Source organism: Cucumis melo, chromosome 1 (genome assembly GCF_025177605.1).
Source record: "Cucumis melo cultivar AY chromosome 1, USDA_Cmelo_AY_1.0, whole genome shotgun sequence".
NCBI classification, from domain to species: Eukaryota; Viridiplantae; Streptophyta; class Magnoliopsida; order Cucurbitales; family Cucurbitaceae; genus Cucumis; species Cucumis melo.
In genome coordinates this window covers 10,913,127-10,926,835 of record NC_066857.1, presented here as the reverse complement: position 1 = coordinate 10,926,835, position 13,709 = coordinate 10,913,127, and the positions used below count along the sequence as shown (strand labels likewise).

Sequence of the window (13,709 nt, the reverse complement as noted above, 5' to 3'; positions counted from 1 at the left end):
TCCTTTCGAGCCAACAGGTTGCTGATGTCGCCACCAAGGGGCTTTTCAGACCAAACTTCAACCTTTGTATGCAAGTTGAGCCCTCAATGATATTTACGTCCCAACTTAAGGGGGAGTGTTAAAATTAGTGGGCTTAGCCCATTGGGAGATTTGCCCTAAATATTCTTTCCTTTTTTATCTCTTTGTATTTTTCTATTTATTCCCTGCTTGTACCTATTGTATTTTTATCAAAAAATAATAAAATTAAAATATCGTGGTTTTTCTCTCGGTACTCAGGTTTCCACGTAAATCGATGTATGTTCTTTGTCTCTACCTTCCATACTTGTCTCTCCTTATGTTAAGTTTTCAAGGCTACGCCCTTTAGTCCATCACCCTCGAGTTCGTGTTAGAGAAAGGATGACGTCTTTTATCTATGAGATTACCTCTCCTACTTCGTCATCTACTCCATCCACCGAGTCTCTTCCTTCTTGTCCACTAATTCCTCGAGTATACTCCCGACACCTTCCACAACAACCTTCAGGCACATGTCTTCCAGTAATGCCTTCTTCAACATGTGATCCAAGACCAAGTGATGACCTTCCCATTACCCTTCTAAAAGGTAAACACCAGTGACGTACCCCGTTTCTTCATTTGTTTCATATCATCAATTATCCTCACCAACATATTCTTTTATTACGTTCCTTGATTCCACATCTATTCCTAACATCGTTCATGAAGTCGTACCTCATCGCAACTAGCGTAACACAATGATTGAGAACATATCTGCTTTAGATAACAACACAACTACCTTTTTCTGCAACTAGGACCTTCACATTTGAAGCCAAGTCATCCTTTATTCGACCAAGCTTTAAGTCAAAAGCAAACCGGAGCATCCAAACCCTACCAACTTTGACTCCACGAATCACATCAGATTTGTATGAACACTCCAACAAATCAGGTTCACCCGATCAGATTTGGATCGATCCAACAAATCGAGTTCATCACTCTTTTTATTCGCATCTGAAACAAATTGGCCGGTCGAATTCTTTGGGATTCTTCTCATCTAAGCAAGTTGTGCTCGTCTGAGCAAGTCACCTATTTTTCCATTTTAATTAGGTTAGATTTGGAGGATTTTTCAACAAGTCAAGTTCAGGTCAGGAGTTTTCAATGCGGTCAAGCCTGCAATTGCTGTAATTTTTCAAGTCTGATCCCTCCATTCGAGCCTGATAACCAATTTTTTTCCCTAATATTTTTTTTTTCTTTCCTCTTCCTTTGTTCTCCAAGTAAGAACCAGAAGTATTCCTCTACAAAGTTTACAAATCTTTCATGGCATCATTTAACTTCAAACATTAGTGAACACCAAATTACTAATCACAAATTGAATGGAAGGAAGTATCTCCCATGGTTACAATCTGTTATGATTTTCTTTTCTTTTTTTCTTTTTTTTTATTTTTTTGAAATGGAAATAAACCTCTTTACTAATGATAATAAATGATACTAAAGCTCAAAGTACAAGAGTATTATACTACAAGCAAAAGGAACTAAGGATAAATATAGGCTAACACTAAAACAAAGACTATACTTGGGCAACATAAATATGATTTGACAACCTATAGAAAAATAACAAGCTAACCGAAGCCACTCAAAGATAATACTTCAGTAGAAAGCTAAATACAAAGAAAAACTTGAACACACTCTCAAAAAGAGCCCACTCGAATCTAAAATCTTGCACACCCAAATATTCAAGATGAAAAGTTAAAGAGAAAGCCAATAAGATGCAATCAGCTTCCTTAAAACTATCTCGCCAATGCAATCCAATGCCTAAAGGAACTCGAAGAAGTTTTCCAATCCATAGAATTTCTTCCACACACGAAAAAAAATCATGGAATGACAAAAGTTGGTCTAACAAGTGGGTGAACTACATTCAACGGCTGGAGACTGAAACTAGAATTAAGTCCACAATCGGCGACTATTGACTTTAGATGACCTGGTATTTCACAAAACTCCATGAAGTTCAAATGTGGAAAAGAAAAGAAAGACTATCTATCAAGCAAACTCCCATCCGATACCACTATGATCAGAAATACGAGACACGGAAATCAGAAAATAACATAGTGATGTCATGGCCAATCAACTCCATGACAACAGAGATCGGTGAAGGATTTTTACTCTTGTCAACTATTAGCGAAGTCTGAGAAGCAACTCGTGAAACCGATTCTGATCAAAAAAATTACATAAGTAAACTAACTTGTATGAAAAATTGCATTGCAATTTTCCACTCACATAATTGCATATTTCAAGACTTAAATTTGGGGAAGATGATTGGCAATGCTAAGGAACCCTTGGGTCTCTACGTACTAAATGTTCTCAAGTCTCAAGTCAAGGAATTAAGTTTTAGCACATCTGCTTTGATGTTTCTAAAGACAATTATGATAGTACAATTATGTTATGGCATAATTGTCTAGGACATCCCAATTTTATATATTTTCAAAAAAAGTTTTCCACATGTTCTTAATAAAAGTTCTCAAGTTTTTAAATATGAGTTTTGTGAAATAGTAAAGTTGGCTCGATCTTCATATTCGGCACCTATTAACCCTTTCATCCTTTTTCTATGATGCATAGTGATGTTTGGGGCCAATAGAGTCCCAAATGTAATAGGAGCTAAATGATATGTTTCCTTTATCGATGATCACACTACACTTGGGTGTTTTAAATGAAAGAAAAATTTGAGGTTAGTGTCATATTTCAAAACATCTATGCCATGACTCTCAATCTCTTTAACATTAAAATCCAAATCCTTCACACTTCCTAAGGAATTTTTCTAAAAGAAAGGTATTGCCCACTTAAGTACACATGCCATCACATTCCCCAACAAAATAGAATTGCGGAGAGAAAAAATATACCTCCTAGAAATTTCTAGAGCTTTACTGCTTTCTGCTAACATCCTCCAATGGTGTTGGGGAGGAGCTATTCTAACAACCACATACCTTATCAATAGAATGCCCTCACAAACATTAGGCTTCAAAACTCCCTTTCAAAAACTTAAGGAAGTATTCCCTCATACTAGACTCTTCGCTCAAGTGCCCTCAAAAATATTTGGTTGTACGGCCTTCGTTCAAGATCATCAACTCAATAGAAGTAAACTAGATTCTAATGCAATCAAATGTATCTTACTTGGTTATGCTCCAAGCCAAAAAGGATACAAATGCTATTCACCGACAACCAAAAAAAAAAATTCTATACTTACATAAACGTAACTTTCTTTGAAACTCTACCTTATTTTCAAAAACAAGACACCATTGAACCTTCCATACTTATTCTCAATGAAGGAAGCCCACAAAACCTAATCAAAAAAACTGTTCCATTCTTACATGAAACTGATATCTCAAACCTAAACTCACCTAAATGGAAAAATTTGGAAGAAAGTGAACACGAACCAACCAAGATGCAGATTGAGGAAAAAATTGGAGATTGCAAAATCATTAGGCTAGTAGAGCTCGGTATACGACCATTAGGCCGATAGAAGCCCATTAGGCCGGTAGAATCAATGTGAAGCCCGAGTTCTAATAGAATGGTTGAAGAGAAGGAAGCTAGGTTAAGCATCTCAAGTTCTATGGTAATGGGAGTGAAAATGGCTAAAGTATAAGAGGAATGCATTTTGAGTATGTGTTTTGATCAAAGATGCGAGGACAAGTACGCTGTTTCGATTAGCTAAACGTGAGAAGAGTTTGTGTTTTGGGTTAGGCGAGGAAGGGTCAAGCAAGGAAAGAAAGTTACGAAATTTAAGTGAAGCTACTAAACCAGATTAGTCAGCGTCTCACGTGTTGGGTTAAGATTAAGTAGGGTTAAAGAAAATGTTAAACTTACATGTGTAAAGCACTAAGAAGAAGTTGGCAAGCTAAGATGAGTTGAAACTAGTCTAGTTTAAGATTGGTATAAATAAGCCTTGTAAATTCAAAAGAAAGGTGAAAAAGGAAGCTCTAAAAAAAAGAGCAGGCAAGAAGTGGAGACTTTGAAGTTAGGCATCAAGAAGGGAAAAAGGAAGACTAAGCTACAAGAGGTCTTTCCTGGGTGTTAAGAAAGAGGAAAGAGTAAAGAAAGTTAGGCTTTTCTAAAGAAGAAGACTAAGTTTTGCAAAGCTTTCTTTCCAAAGTCTAGTCATGTTTATGTTATGCAAAGTATAATGCATATTGTAATGGTGATTTATGTTTAATATGAAAAGCTTGACTATTGAAAGTTTATGTACGAGTTAAAGTATGTTTTTCTTGTGATGCTTGTATGCACAATTAGTTTTATTCCTATCATGAGCTAGCTATTATGTGCACATAAAAGTAGAGGTTGCCTTGCGTTGAATGGTCCGCTTGGTAGAAGGATGACTGAACACGTTGAGTGCTCCATGTTTAAGTCTGTCGCCTAAGCAACTAGAGTTGAGTTATCGCAGTAGTCTACACGTTGAGGAAGTTCACTGTCCAGGCGAAGAGAAATAAGTAGAGGCTATGTGTGCTTAATGTTTTGGCACAAGACGAGGCATTGTGAAACGCTCTTGTAAAATGAGTTTATGCATGACCTCGTATTCCCAAAAGGTTTTCCTAAAATTGGCACTCACTAAGCATTTGGCTTATGTTTTAAGTTTTCCCTTCCCCAGGTAAGCGAGGCGTTAAGACCACGTTGTGAAGGTTAAGGCGAGCTGCCAGGCAATGAGGTGTTAAAGCAGGCATAAGAGTTGTGTCAGGCATTGAGAGCCTGAAGTTTTAGATTTAGTATTTGTTTAGGTATAAGCTTGTATTTGTATTAAGTTCTGTTTAAGGATTGAATAAAAGTTGTTAAAATCCCTCAAGTTTAAGAGTTATCGAAGTTTATCGTCTTGCATACTTTTAAATTGCTTAAGTTCGAGTTAAGGTTAAGTTTTAAGACACGGGCATTCTGGCTTTTCACTTAGGGGTGACAGGACGGCTCAAGTCACGTCCGCATCCGTAACGCGAGAAAGCAATGTTGCCGATAGGGGCGTAACAATCAATGACCCGGTAAAACCCGATAGATGACCATTAGGCTGGTAGAAGCCCAGTATACAGCTCGGTAAGCGTTATTATGTTCCAGAAGGCCACGATTAGTGTCTAAATCACCCCAAAAGTCACGATAAGCAATGTAGAAGTATTGAGGAAGCGTTATGGGGAGCTCAGAAGATGGAGAGAGATGTGACATTGTATTGTGATGGTCTTAGCCTCATACATGCACAACGTTGAGCCTCAAGACTTGTTCTAGAGTAGAGGTAGTCAGCTAGAGTCGCACATGAGGGAAAATACACGTACGGGCGACATGTATGGCCGAATAAAATTCAGTTGCGCAAGCATTCAGTTTGGTTGAGAATGAAAGAACCTCGCCTAAGGTCTGTCGAAGCTTCAAAGAGTCGAGCTAAAAGTGAATTGGGACTTGGGTTTCCCTTAAGGCTGACCATGATCGAGCGTAATGTCATGGTGTCACAAAGTTGAAAAGTATCGACTGTGACATTTGGTATCAAAGCCACTCTTTTCGAGTGGAGTTGGACAAGACAGACAGAGAAGACCCAAAGATTGAATTGAAGACTTCACAAATGCATTAAGAGTGCCAGTTTCCCTTAGGCATACATGAGTCAATATCAGAGACAGTAGAGGGTTGAAGCCAGATTTCTTCATTAAAGAAAATCCTACTTGTTAGAAAGCAAGAACCAAGCTCGTTTGCAAAGATGTTGGATGTTCTATGAGCAAAAGAAAAGAACAGAAGGTATTCTAGGTAGGATGTCTTCAAAAAGAACCATTACCATCGAGAGGGATAATGCTAATGGTTGCAAACAAAAGAACTGGAGGTCAAGGAGACATGTCAGTTGAGTGCAAATGTGTGCTTCAAGCAAGTCTACGTGGGTGGACGACATGGCTAAGCCAAGTGATGGGGAAGTAACTCCTAAGATCTGTTATTGTCCAGTGAGAGAGCTCCCTAATAACATGCTTTGGCATCCACTTTTTGTAGCAAAACTCCCACGACTACCTCCAACGACTACCTTCGACAATCATCTCCTTCAACGTCCAACTCCACACAACCACCACCTCCGCTCGACCGACTTTATTGGTCATCTCAAACCATCAACTCAATCGATAATATACTTCATAAAAAATAATTATTATTAAAAACTTCAAAAAAGAAAACAAAATAAAACAAACAAAAAATCTTGGTCAGACAAAATACTAACATCCGAACTCAGACAAAACTCAACTCAATACCCCGAACATAACTCAGATAGAATTACCCTATAGCCCAAACACAAACACATGAACTTCAGACTTCATAACTCAACTTAGTGCCCCAAACAGCCCCTAATAAATTTCATACCCAAAAAACAATTGTTAAGAAAATGCAATATCAATATCTAAGCCCCCTAATTGTATATTTTCCAACTATATCGAAATTATACAATTGCAAAGCAATTGAAGAGAAGAGATTAAGGCATGAGCATTTTCAACTTTCTATGAGAGAATAATTATTATTATTATTATTATTATTATAATATAAAAATTTATAAAATATAAAAAGAAGATTTTGTACCGCCCTTCCTTTTATACAACCTTTAGAGAAAACACTCCCAACAAGCAAAAGGAGTTGCAAAAGGCTCTAGTTATTTCACATATGAACAGAGGTATAAATGCAAGCACTTCTAAAACAAATACATCATCAAGATTCCCTACGGACTTGGGCTGTGTTCAAATATTTCCTTATTACTTTCAACTAAATAGCACTTTTTTTAACAGGATACAAACTTTCTATTGATTAGTGAAAAGAAGCTGAAGTCCTTAAAGGATACCATGATCATAGTTAGAGTAAGAAAACAAAACATGGGGAAGACAAAAACATCAGAGATAAAGAAGTTGAAATAAACAAAAACACATAAAATAGGGACTTACTCAGCTCCACATGATGGACAAGTTTCCATGAATGAGTTCCCATGTAATTCAGCAAGTTTCTCTCTTGGTATACCAGATCGAAGATGGAGGCCATCAATATTCTATAATGAAATATCTCAGTAAGCAAGTATTCTTAATGTAAAGAATGCAAGTAAAACTATCTAATCAAGGTGTCATCCAAAAGTATCTACCCAAGAGCGCTCCACTTGGGGAGGAAGGAAGGGGACAAAAAAAGGAACTCTTATATTCCTTTACAACCAAATATTTGAAACAATTGCAAGGGTTTAGGGTTGACCCCAAGAATCTGCAAAATTTTAATTCAGCAGATACACTGCAAAGAAAGATGTTTTTGTGGACTTGAACCAGTCAATTTTTATTGTACTTTGGAGGGCAAGTGAAGGCCAAAGCCACATATTTTTTCCAACGGTCATATGCTCTGCAAATACTAGCATGACAGTTCAATATCATTTGGATCAGGAAGGTTCAAAACTGAATTTCTGGTTTCTCTTTTTAAAAAAAGTTCAAAACTTCCATATCCACAAAACAGAAAGAATAAACTGATAGCATAATTTGGGAATGAGGAAGCTTCATTTAGGCACTTGGGAGGTATTAAGGCTGCTGTTTAAAATCCAAATAAGAATATTGATTCTCTTTGGACTTTTGGATTTTCCACTTGGCAAATACACCTTTTTCTTTCTTTCTTTTTCCCTTTTTTTTTATTTTTGGCAAAGAAGAAAATAAGATAACAACATGAAAAGTGATTGAAATGTATTGAAAGCAATTAACAACAACCCGAGACTTACGTGGAAACCCGAGAACCGGGAGAAAAACCACGATACTTTAGTTTTTATTATTTTTCTTATGAACAAAAACAATAGGTACAAAGGGAGTATAAATAGAGTACAATAGGAATAAGAAAGGAAAAGATTTAGGAAATATTTAGGAAATAAAATCTTATATTTTATTTTTTCCAAAAGTACTAATTCTAACACTCCCCCTCAAGTTGGGAGGTAAATATCAATGAGTCCCAACTTGCTAACGCAAAGGTCGAAGTGTGGTCGGAGAAGCCCCTTGGTAAGAACATCAGCAATCTGTTGGCTTGAAGGAATGTACGGAATGCATATGCTTCCACTGTCAAGTCTTTCTTTGATGAAATGCCGATCAATCTCAACATGTTTAGTTCTATCATGTTGCACTGGGTTGTTAGCAATACTAATAGCGGCTTTATTATCACAAAAAAGCTTCAATGGTGTCTCACATTCCTGATGAAGATCTGACAAGACTTTCTGGAGCCAAATTTCCTCACATATTCCCAGACTCATAGCTCTGTATTCAGCCTCAGCACTGCTCCTGGCCACAACACTTTGCTTCTTACTCCTCCAAGTTACAAGATTGCCCCAAACAAAGGTACAATAACCGGATGTAGACTTTCTATCAATAACAGATCCTGCCCAATCTGAGTCAGTATATGCCTCAATGGTCTTTCTATTTGTTTTTCTAAACATCAACCCTTTACCAGGTGTATTTTTCAAGTATCTCAGGATTCTGTTAACAGCTTCCATATGTTTCTCATAGGGAGCCTGCATAAACTGGCTGACAACACTCACAGCAAAGGAAATATCCGGACGAGTATGGGATAAGTAAATTAATTTACCTACAAGGCGCTGATATTGTTCTTTATCAACTGGAACTTGATCATCAGAGTTTCCTAGTTTACAGTTGAATTCAATAGGAGTATCAGCAGGACGACATCCCAACATACCTGTCTCGGTTAGCAAATCAAGGGTGTATTTTCTCTGAGACACGGAAATACCTTCTTTTGATCTAGCCACCTCCATTCCAAGGAAATATTTCAGATTTCCCAAGTCTTTGATTTCAAATTCATCACCCATTCTCTGCTTTAGTTGACTGATTTCTGTTTGATCATCTCCAGTCAAAACAATGTCATCCACATAAACAATTAGAATAGCTATCTTTCCTGTTTTGGAAGCCTTTGTAAATAAAGTATGGTCAGAGTGCCCTTGACTGTACCCTTGGGACTTGACAAAGGTAGTGAATCTGTCAAACCATGCTCTCGGAGACTGTTTCAGACCATATAGAGATTTTTGGAGTTTACACACCTCCTGACCAAATTGGGCTTCAAATCCTGGTGGGGGGCTCATGTAGACTTCCTCCACAAGGTCTCCATTCAAAAAAGCATTCTTAACATCCAGCTGGTATAGAGGCCAATCTTTGTTCACAGCAACAGATAGCAGGACTCTAACAGTATTCAATTTAGCAACTGGAGAAAAAGTTTCTGAATAGTCAATACCATAGGTTTGAGTGAACCCCTTTGCAACTAATCTTGCCTTGTGTCTATCAAGCGTACCATCTGCTTTGTATTTGAGAGAGAATACCCATTTGCATCCTACAGTTTTATGTCCCTTGGGTAGAGCACAGATCTCCCAAGTTCTATTCTTTTCGAGAGCCTTCATCTCTTCCATAACAGCATTCTTCCATTCAGGACACTCTAGAGCAGTGTAGATATTTTTCGGTATTATGGTAGAGTCAAGGTTTGCTGTAAATGCTCTAAACTGTGGAGAGAGATTATCATAGGAAACATAGTTGCAAATGGGATGTTTAGTGCATGATCTGGTACCTTTTCTCAATGCAATTGGAATGTCAAGAGAGGGATCATACTCATCAAGTTTTCTTGTATGACCCTGTTCAGCTTCATCGTTACTGGTTTCTATTCTAACCTCAGTCTCATCATCACGGTTCTTTTCTTCCATATTTTCAAGAACAGCAACATCAGACTTGTCATTCTCACTCATTGTATTATTAGTACAAGGTTTTGTAGGGTTTTCCATACCTTGGTCTCGAGGAGGTTCGAAATTTTGGACTGGAGCCGGCGGTTGACTAGTAGGGGACCCAACTTCCTTTCTGAGATTCCTCCTGTAATATGTTTTCCAGGGAACTTGGTTTGTGGGTAAGATTATGGGATGAGGATCAATGTCAGACACGGTAATAAGAGTAGGTTCAATAAATTCAAAGGTGTTGTTAGACTCTTCACTCACATTCTCCCCCTGAAGATGGCTAACAGGAAAGTAGGGTCGGTTTTCACAGAAAGTAACGTCCATAGTGACAAAATATTTCCTAGACGGCGGGTGAAAACATTTATAACCGTGTTGGTGAAGGGGATACCCAACAAACACACAGGCCTGAGCCCGAGGGGTAAATTTGGTCTGATTAGGGCCGAAATTATGGACATAGGCGGTGCACCCAAACACACGAAGAGGAACCTCAGAAACAAGACGAGTAGAGGGGTAAGACTCCTTAAGACAATCTAAGGGAGTCTGAAGGTGGAGGATACGAGAAGGCATTCTATTGATTAAGTGAGCAGCTGTAAGAATAGCATCTCCCCACAGGTATGATGGAAGGGAAGTGGAAAGCATAAGTGAGCGGGCTACTTCCACAAGGTGTCGGTTTTTTCGTTCGGCCACTCCATTTTGTTGAGGAGTGTAGGCACATGAGGTTTGGTGAACAATCCCCTTGGAGGCTAGAAATTCACTAAGGTTATGGTTTTGGAATTCCCGACCATTATCACTTCGAAGAATTGCAATTTTTGTATGAAATTGTGTTTTGATAGTATGATAGAAGTTTTGGAAAATGGATGGAACCTCGGATTTATCTGAGATAAGGTAGACCCAGGTGAGACGGGTATGGTCATCAATGAAAGTTACAAACCACCGCTTTCCCGAGGAGGTGGTGACCTTGGAAGGACCCCAAACGTCACTATGGATGAGGTTAAACGGTTGTGTAGGTTTATATGGTTGTGAGGGAAAAGAGACTCGATGTTGTTTTGCCCGGATACACACATCACAAGATAGAGAAGAGACATCAACTTTAGAAAAAAGGTGGGGAAATAAATGTTGCATATACGTAAAGTTTGGGTGGCCCAGTCGAAAATGCCACAACATACAGTCTTGTTCAGAAGTGCTAAAGTAGGATGACAGTAAACTAACCCTAGACAAACTACTACATGAGGTATCATCATCAAGGATGTAAAGTCCCCTGCTATGCCGGGCAGTGCCAATCGTCCTCCCCGAGCTCATGTCCTGAAAATAAACCGATTCAGGTAAGAAGATAGCTTTACAATGCAACTCACGAGTGATCTTGCTTATAGATAACAAATTGTAAGACAGTTTAGGGACATGCAAAACATTCTGGAGAGCAAAACCGTCAAAGGGAACTATTTGTCCTTTGCCAGCGATCGGAGCTAGAGAGCCATCGGCTATTCGGATTTTTTCATTACCGGCACACGGGGCATATGAGATAAAGTGTTCTGAAGAACCTGTCAAGTGATCTGTAGCCCCCGAGTCTAAGATCCAGGGATTCTTCCCATCAACGCTAATAAGCCCAAGGGACTGAGGCATACCTGACTGAGCAATGGCACCCAGAGTCGGAGTCTTGGTCTGACTCACAGTAGGATCAGTTGATTGAGAAGTGCTAGCAGGTGTAGTCTCACTAATGTAGGCACGTCCTGAGTTCTGTTTCTCGTTGGAGGACCGTTTCTTACCTCCTGGGGGACGACCGTGGAGTTTCCAACACTGATCCTTGGTGTGCCATTGTTTCTTGCAGTGCTCACACACAGGAATTGACTTCCCATTATTCTTGTCACTGTCATGATTTGAGGACCGAGCGCTAAAGGCTGCGGAGTCAATGGTAGGGGTAGTCAATACACCCATGGCATTAGTGCGATCCTCTTCCAGGCGGACTTCAAAACAAACTTCCATTAGGGAGGGAAGAGGTCTTTGTCCGAGTATACGACCACAAACATTATCAAATTTGGGATTAAGTCCTGCAAGGAAGTCATAAACACGGTCAGCCTCTTCAAGTTTAGCATATTGTGTACTGTCATTTGGTGTGTCCCAAACTGTCTCTCTGCACAAATCCATCTCTTGCCAGAGGAGAGAGAGCTTGTTAAAATAGGTAGTTACGTCCAAGGTCCCTTGTTTGCAATTATGGACCTGTTTTCGCAGTGTATATAACCGAGAGGCATTCTGTCGTTTCGAGTAAAGGGTCTGAGTTGTATCCCACAAATCTTTTGCTGTGGCTGCATATAGTAAAGGCTTGCCGATCTGTGGTTCCATACTATTAATCAGCATGGACCGAATAAGTGAGTCCTCTCCTTTCCAGAGTCGTTCCAAGGCGTCTCCCGGTGGAGGACGTACAGTCTCTCCAGTTAAGAATCCGAACTGGTATCGACCTTCGAGGAACATCTTTATTGATTGGGACCAAGAAAAATAATTTTGACCATTTAATTTTTCGCCTGAAAAATTCCCTGTAGACGAACCCAAAGAGCCAGTTATATAATTTGACTGTGAATTAGGGAACAAAGTTACCGGGTTCTTGGAATACATCGGCAACTCGGTTGGTTTGGAATGCGTTGAAGATTCGCCCGCTTCAATGTCCGATCTGTTTTGGGGTTGATCAATTCCGTTACCAGAAAACAGCGGTTGCTGTAAAGGGTCAACGTACAGCTGCTGCTTACTGTACTGATTTGACAAATTTACGGTTGAGGGATGCTGTCCGGAGCTCGTAGACGGCGCATGAGGATGCGGATGGCCGGAAGGGTTTGACGGCTGGACATCCGACGGTGCGTAGAAGGGAACGGGATGGGCGGTGACGTGAAACGGCGGCGGCGCGTGGGCCCACGCGCCGGACACGAGCGGCGCGTGAATCAACTTCTGGTCAGACGGCGGCGCGTACGGCTGCGGAACCACTCCCGTTGGGTAGATCGGCGGTTTCTGTAGGTTCTGGAGCAGTTTCTCCATGGCGGCGGCGACGGCGGCGTCCACGGCGGCGGCGATTCCGGCGGCGGCGGCGGCGGCGGCGGTGACGGGTTCAGTTTCGATCTGGGTTTCTCCTAGGTTATTTTCTAGGGTTTCGTTATTGCTTTGCTCTGATACCATATTGAAAGCAATTAACAACAACCCGAGACTTACGTGGAAACCCGAGAACCGGGAGAAAAACCACGATACTTTAGTTTTTATTATTTTTCTTATGAACAAAAACAATAGGTACAAAGGGAGTATAAATAGAGTACAATAGGAATAAGAAAGGAAAAGATTTAGGAAATATTTAGGAAATAAAATCTTATATTTTATTTTTTCCAAAAGTACTAATTCTAACAAAATGAATATTGATTCTCTCAGGCTGGCTATCTTCTTTTTTTCTTAACAAGAAACAAGCATCTTTCATTAGGATAATGAAATGAGACTAATCCTCAAAATACATAGGAAATAAAAACGAAATGAAAGTAACTTCAGATCAGAGGTGTGGCCGGATATATCAACTAGGTTGACACCTCCTTAGCACTAAACACATCTCCATTACTAGATGAACTTAGAGATCTCTAGTTGGCTATCATTCGTTCTTTTTTATGGATTCCTTGGGCAGAGCACAACAAACGGCTCTTTCGAGATCAGTTTTCCAGTGTTGAGTTATTTATGGACTTGTTTATCTCTACTGTATTGTACTAGTGCAAATATAATGCTAAATTTTTTATGATTATTTAGGGAAAACTGAAAAAGATGGGGAACAACAAGCACGTAGGTTTATCCCTCAACCACTGAACTTCCCAGAAATACGTTTCTTTACCCTCCCCATAGACACAATGGACTAAATGGGAGAAAGAGGGGAGCTCATTAGAAATATCTTTACACTAATTCCAGTAAGTGTTTTTCATCCTACCTAACACCCACTTGAAAGGATGAAAAGCAAGTCTTATTTTCATAAAAGGGGAGCTCATTAGTA

General features: G+C 39.5%; 1 protein-coding gene across 2 annotated transcripts in view; it reads right to left on the bottom strand.

Moving 5' to 3' along the window:
* The window catches only part of LOC103501252 (NAD-dependent protein deacetylase SRT1), a 51,553-nt gene that overhangs the window by 27,229 nt on the left and 10,615 nt on the right, over nt 1-13,709 (bottom strand). For both annotated transcript variants that reach the window (XM_008464781.3, XM_008464782.3), the window contains exon 5: nt 6,912-7,012. In XM_008464781.3, coding sequence (XP_008463003.1) covers nt 6,912-7,012 — 101 coding nt within the window. The remainder of the gene's footprint in view (nt 1-6,911; nt 7,013-13,709) is intronic.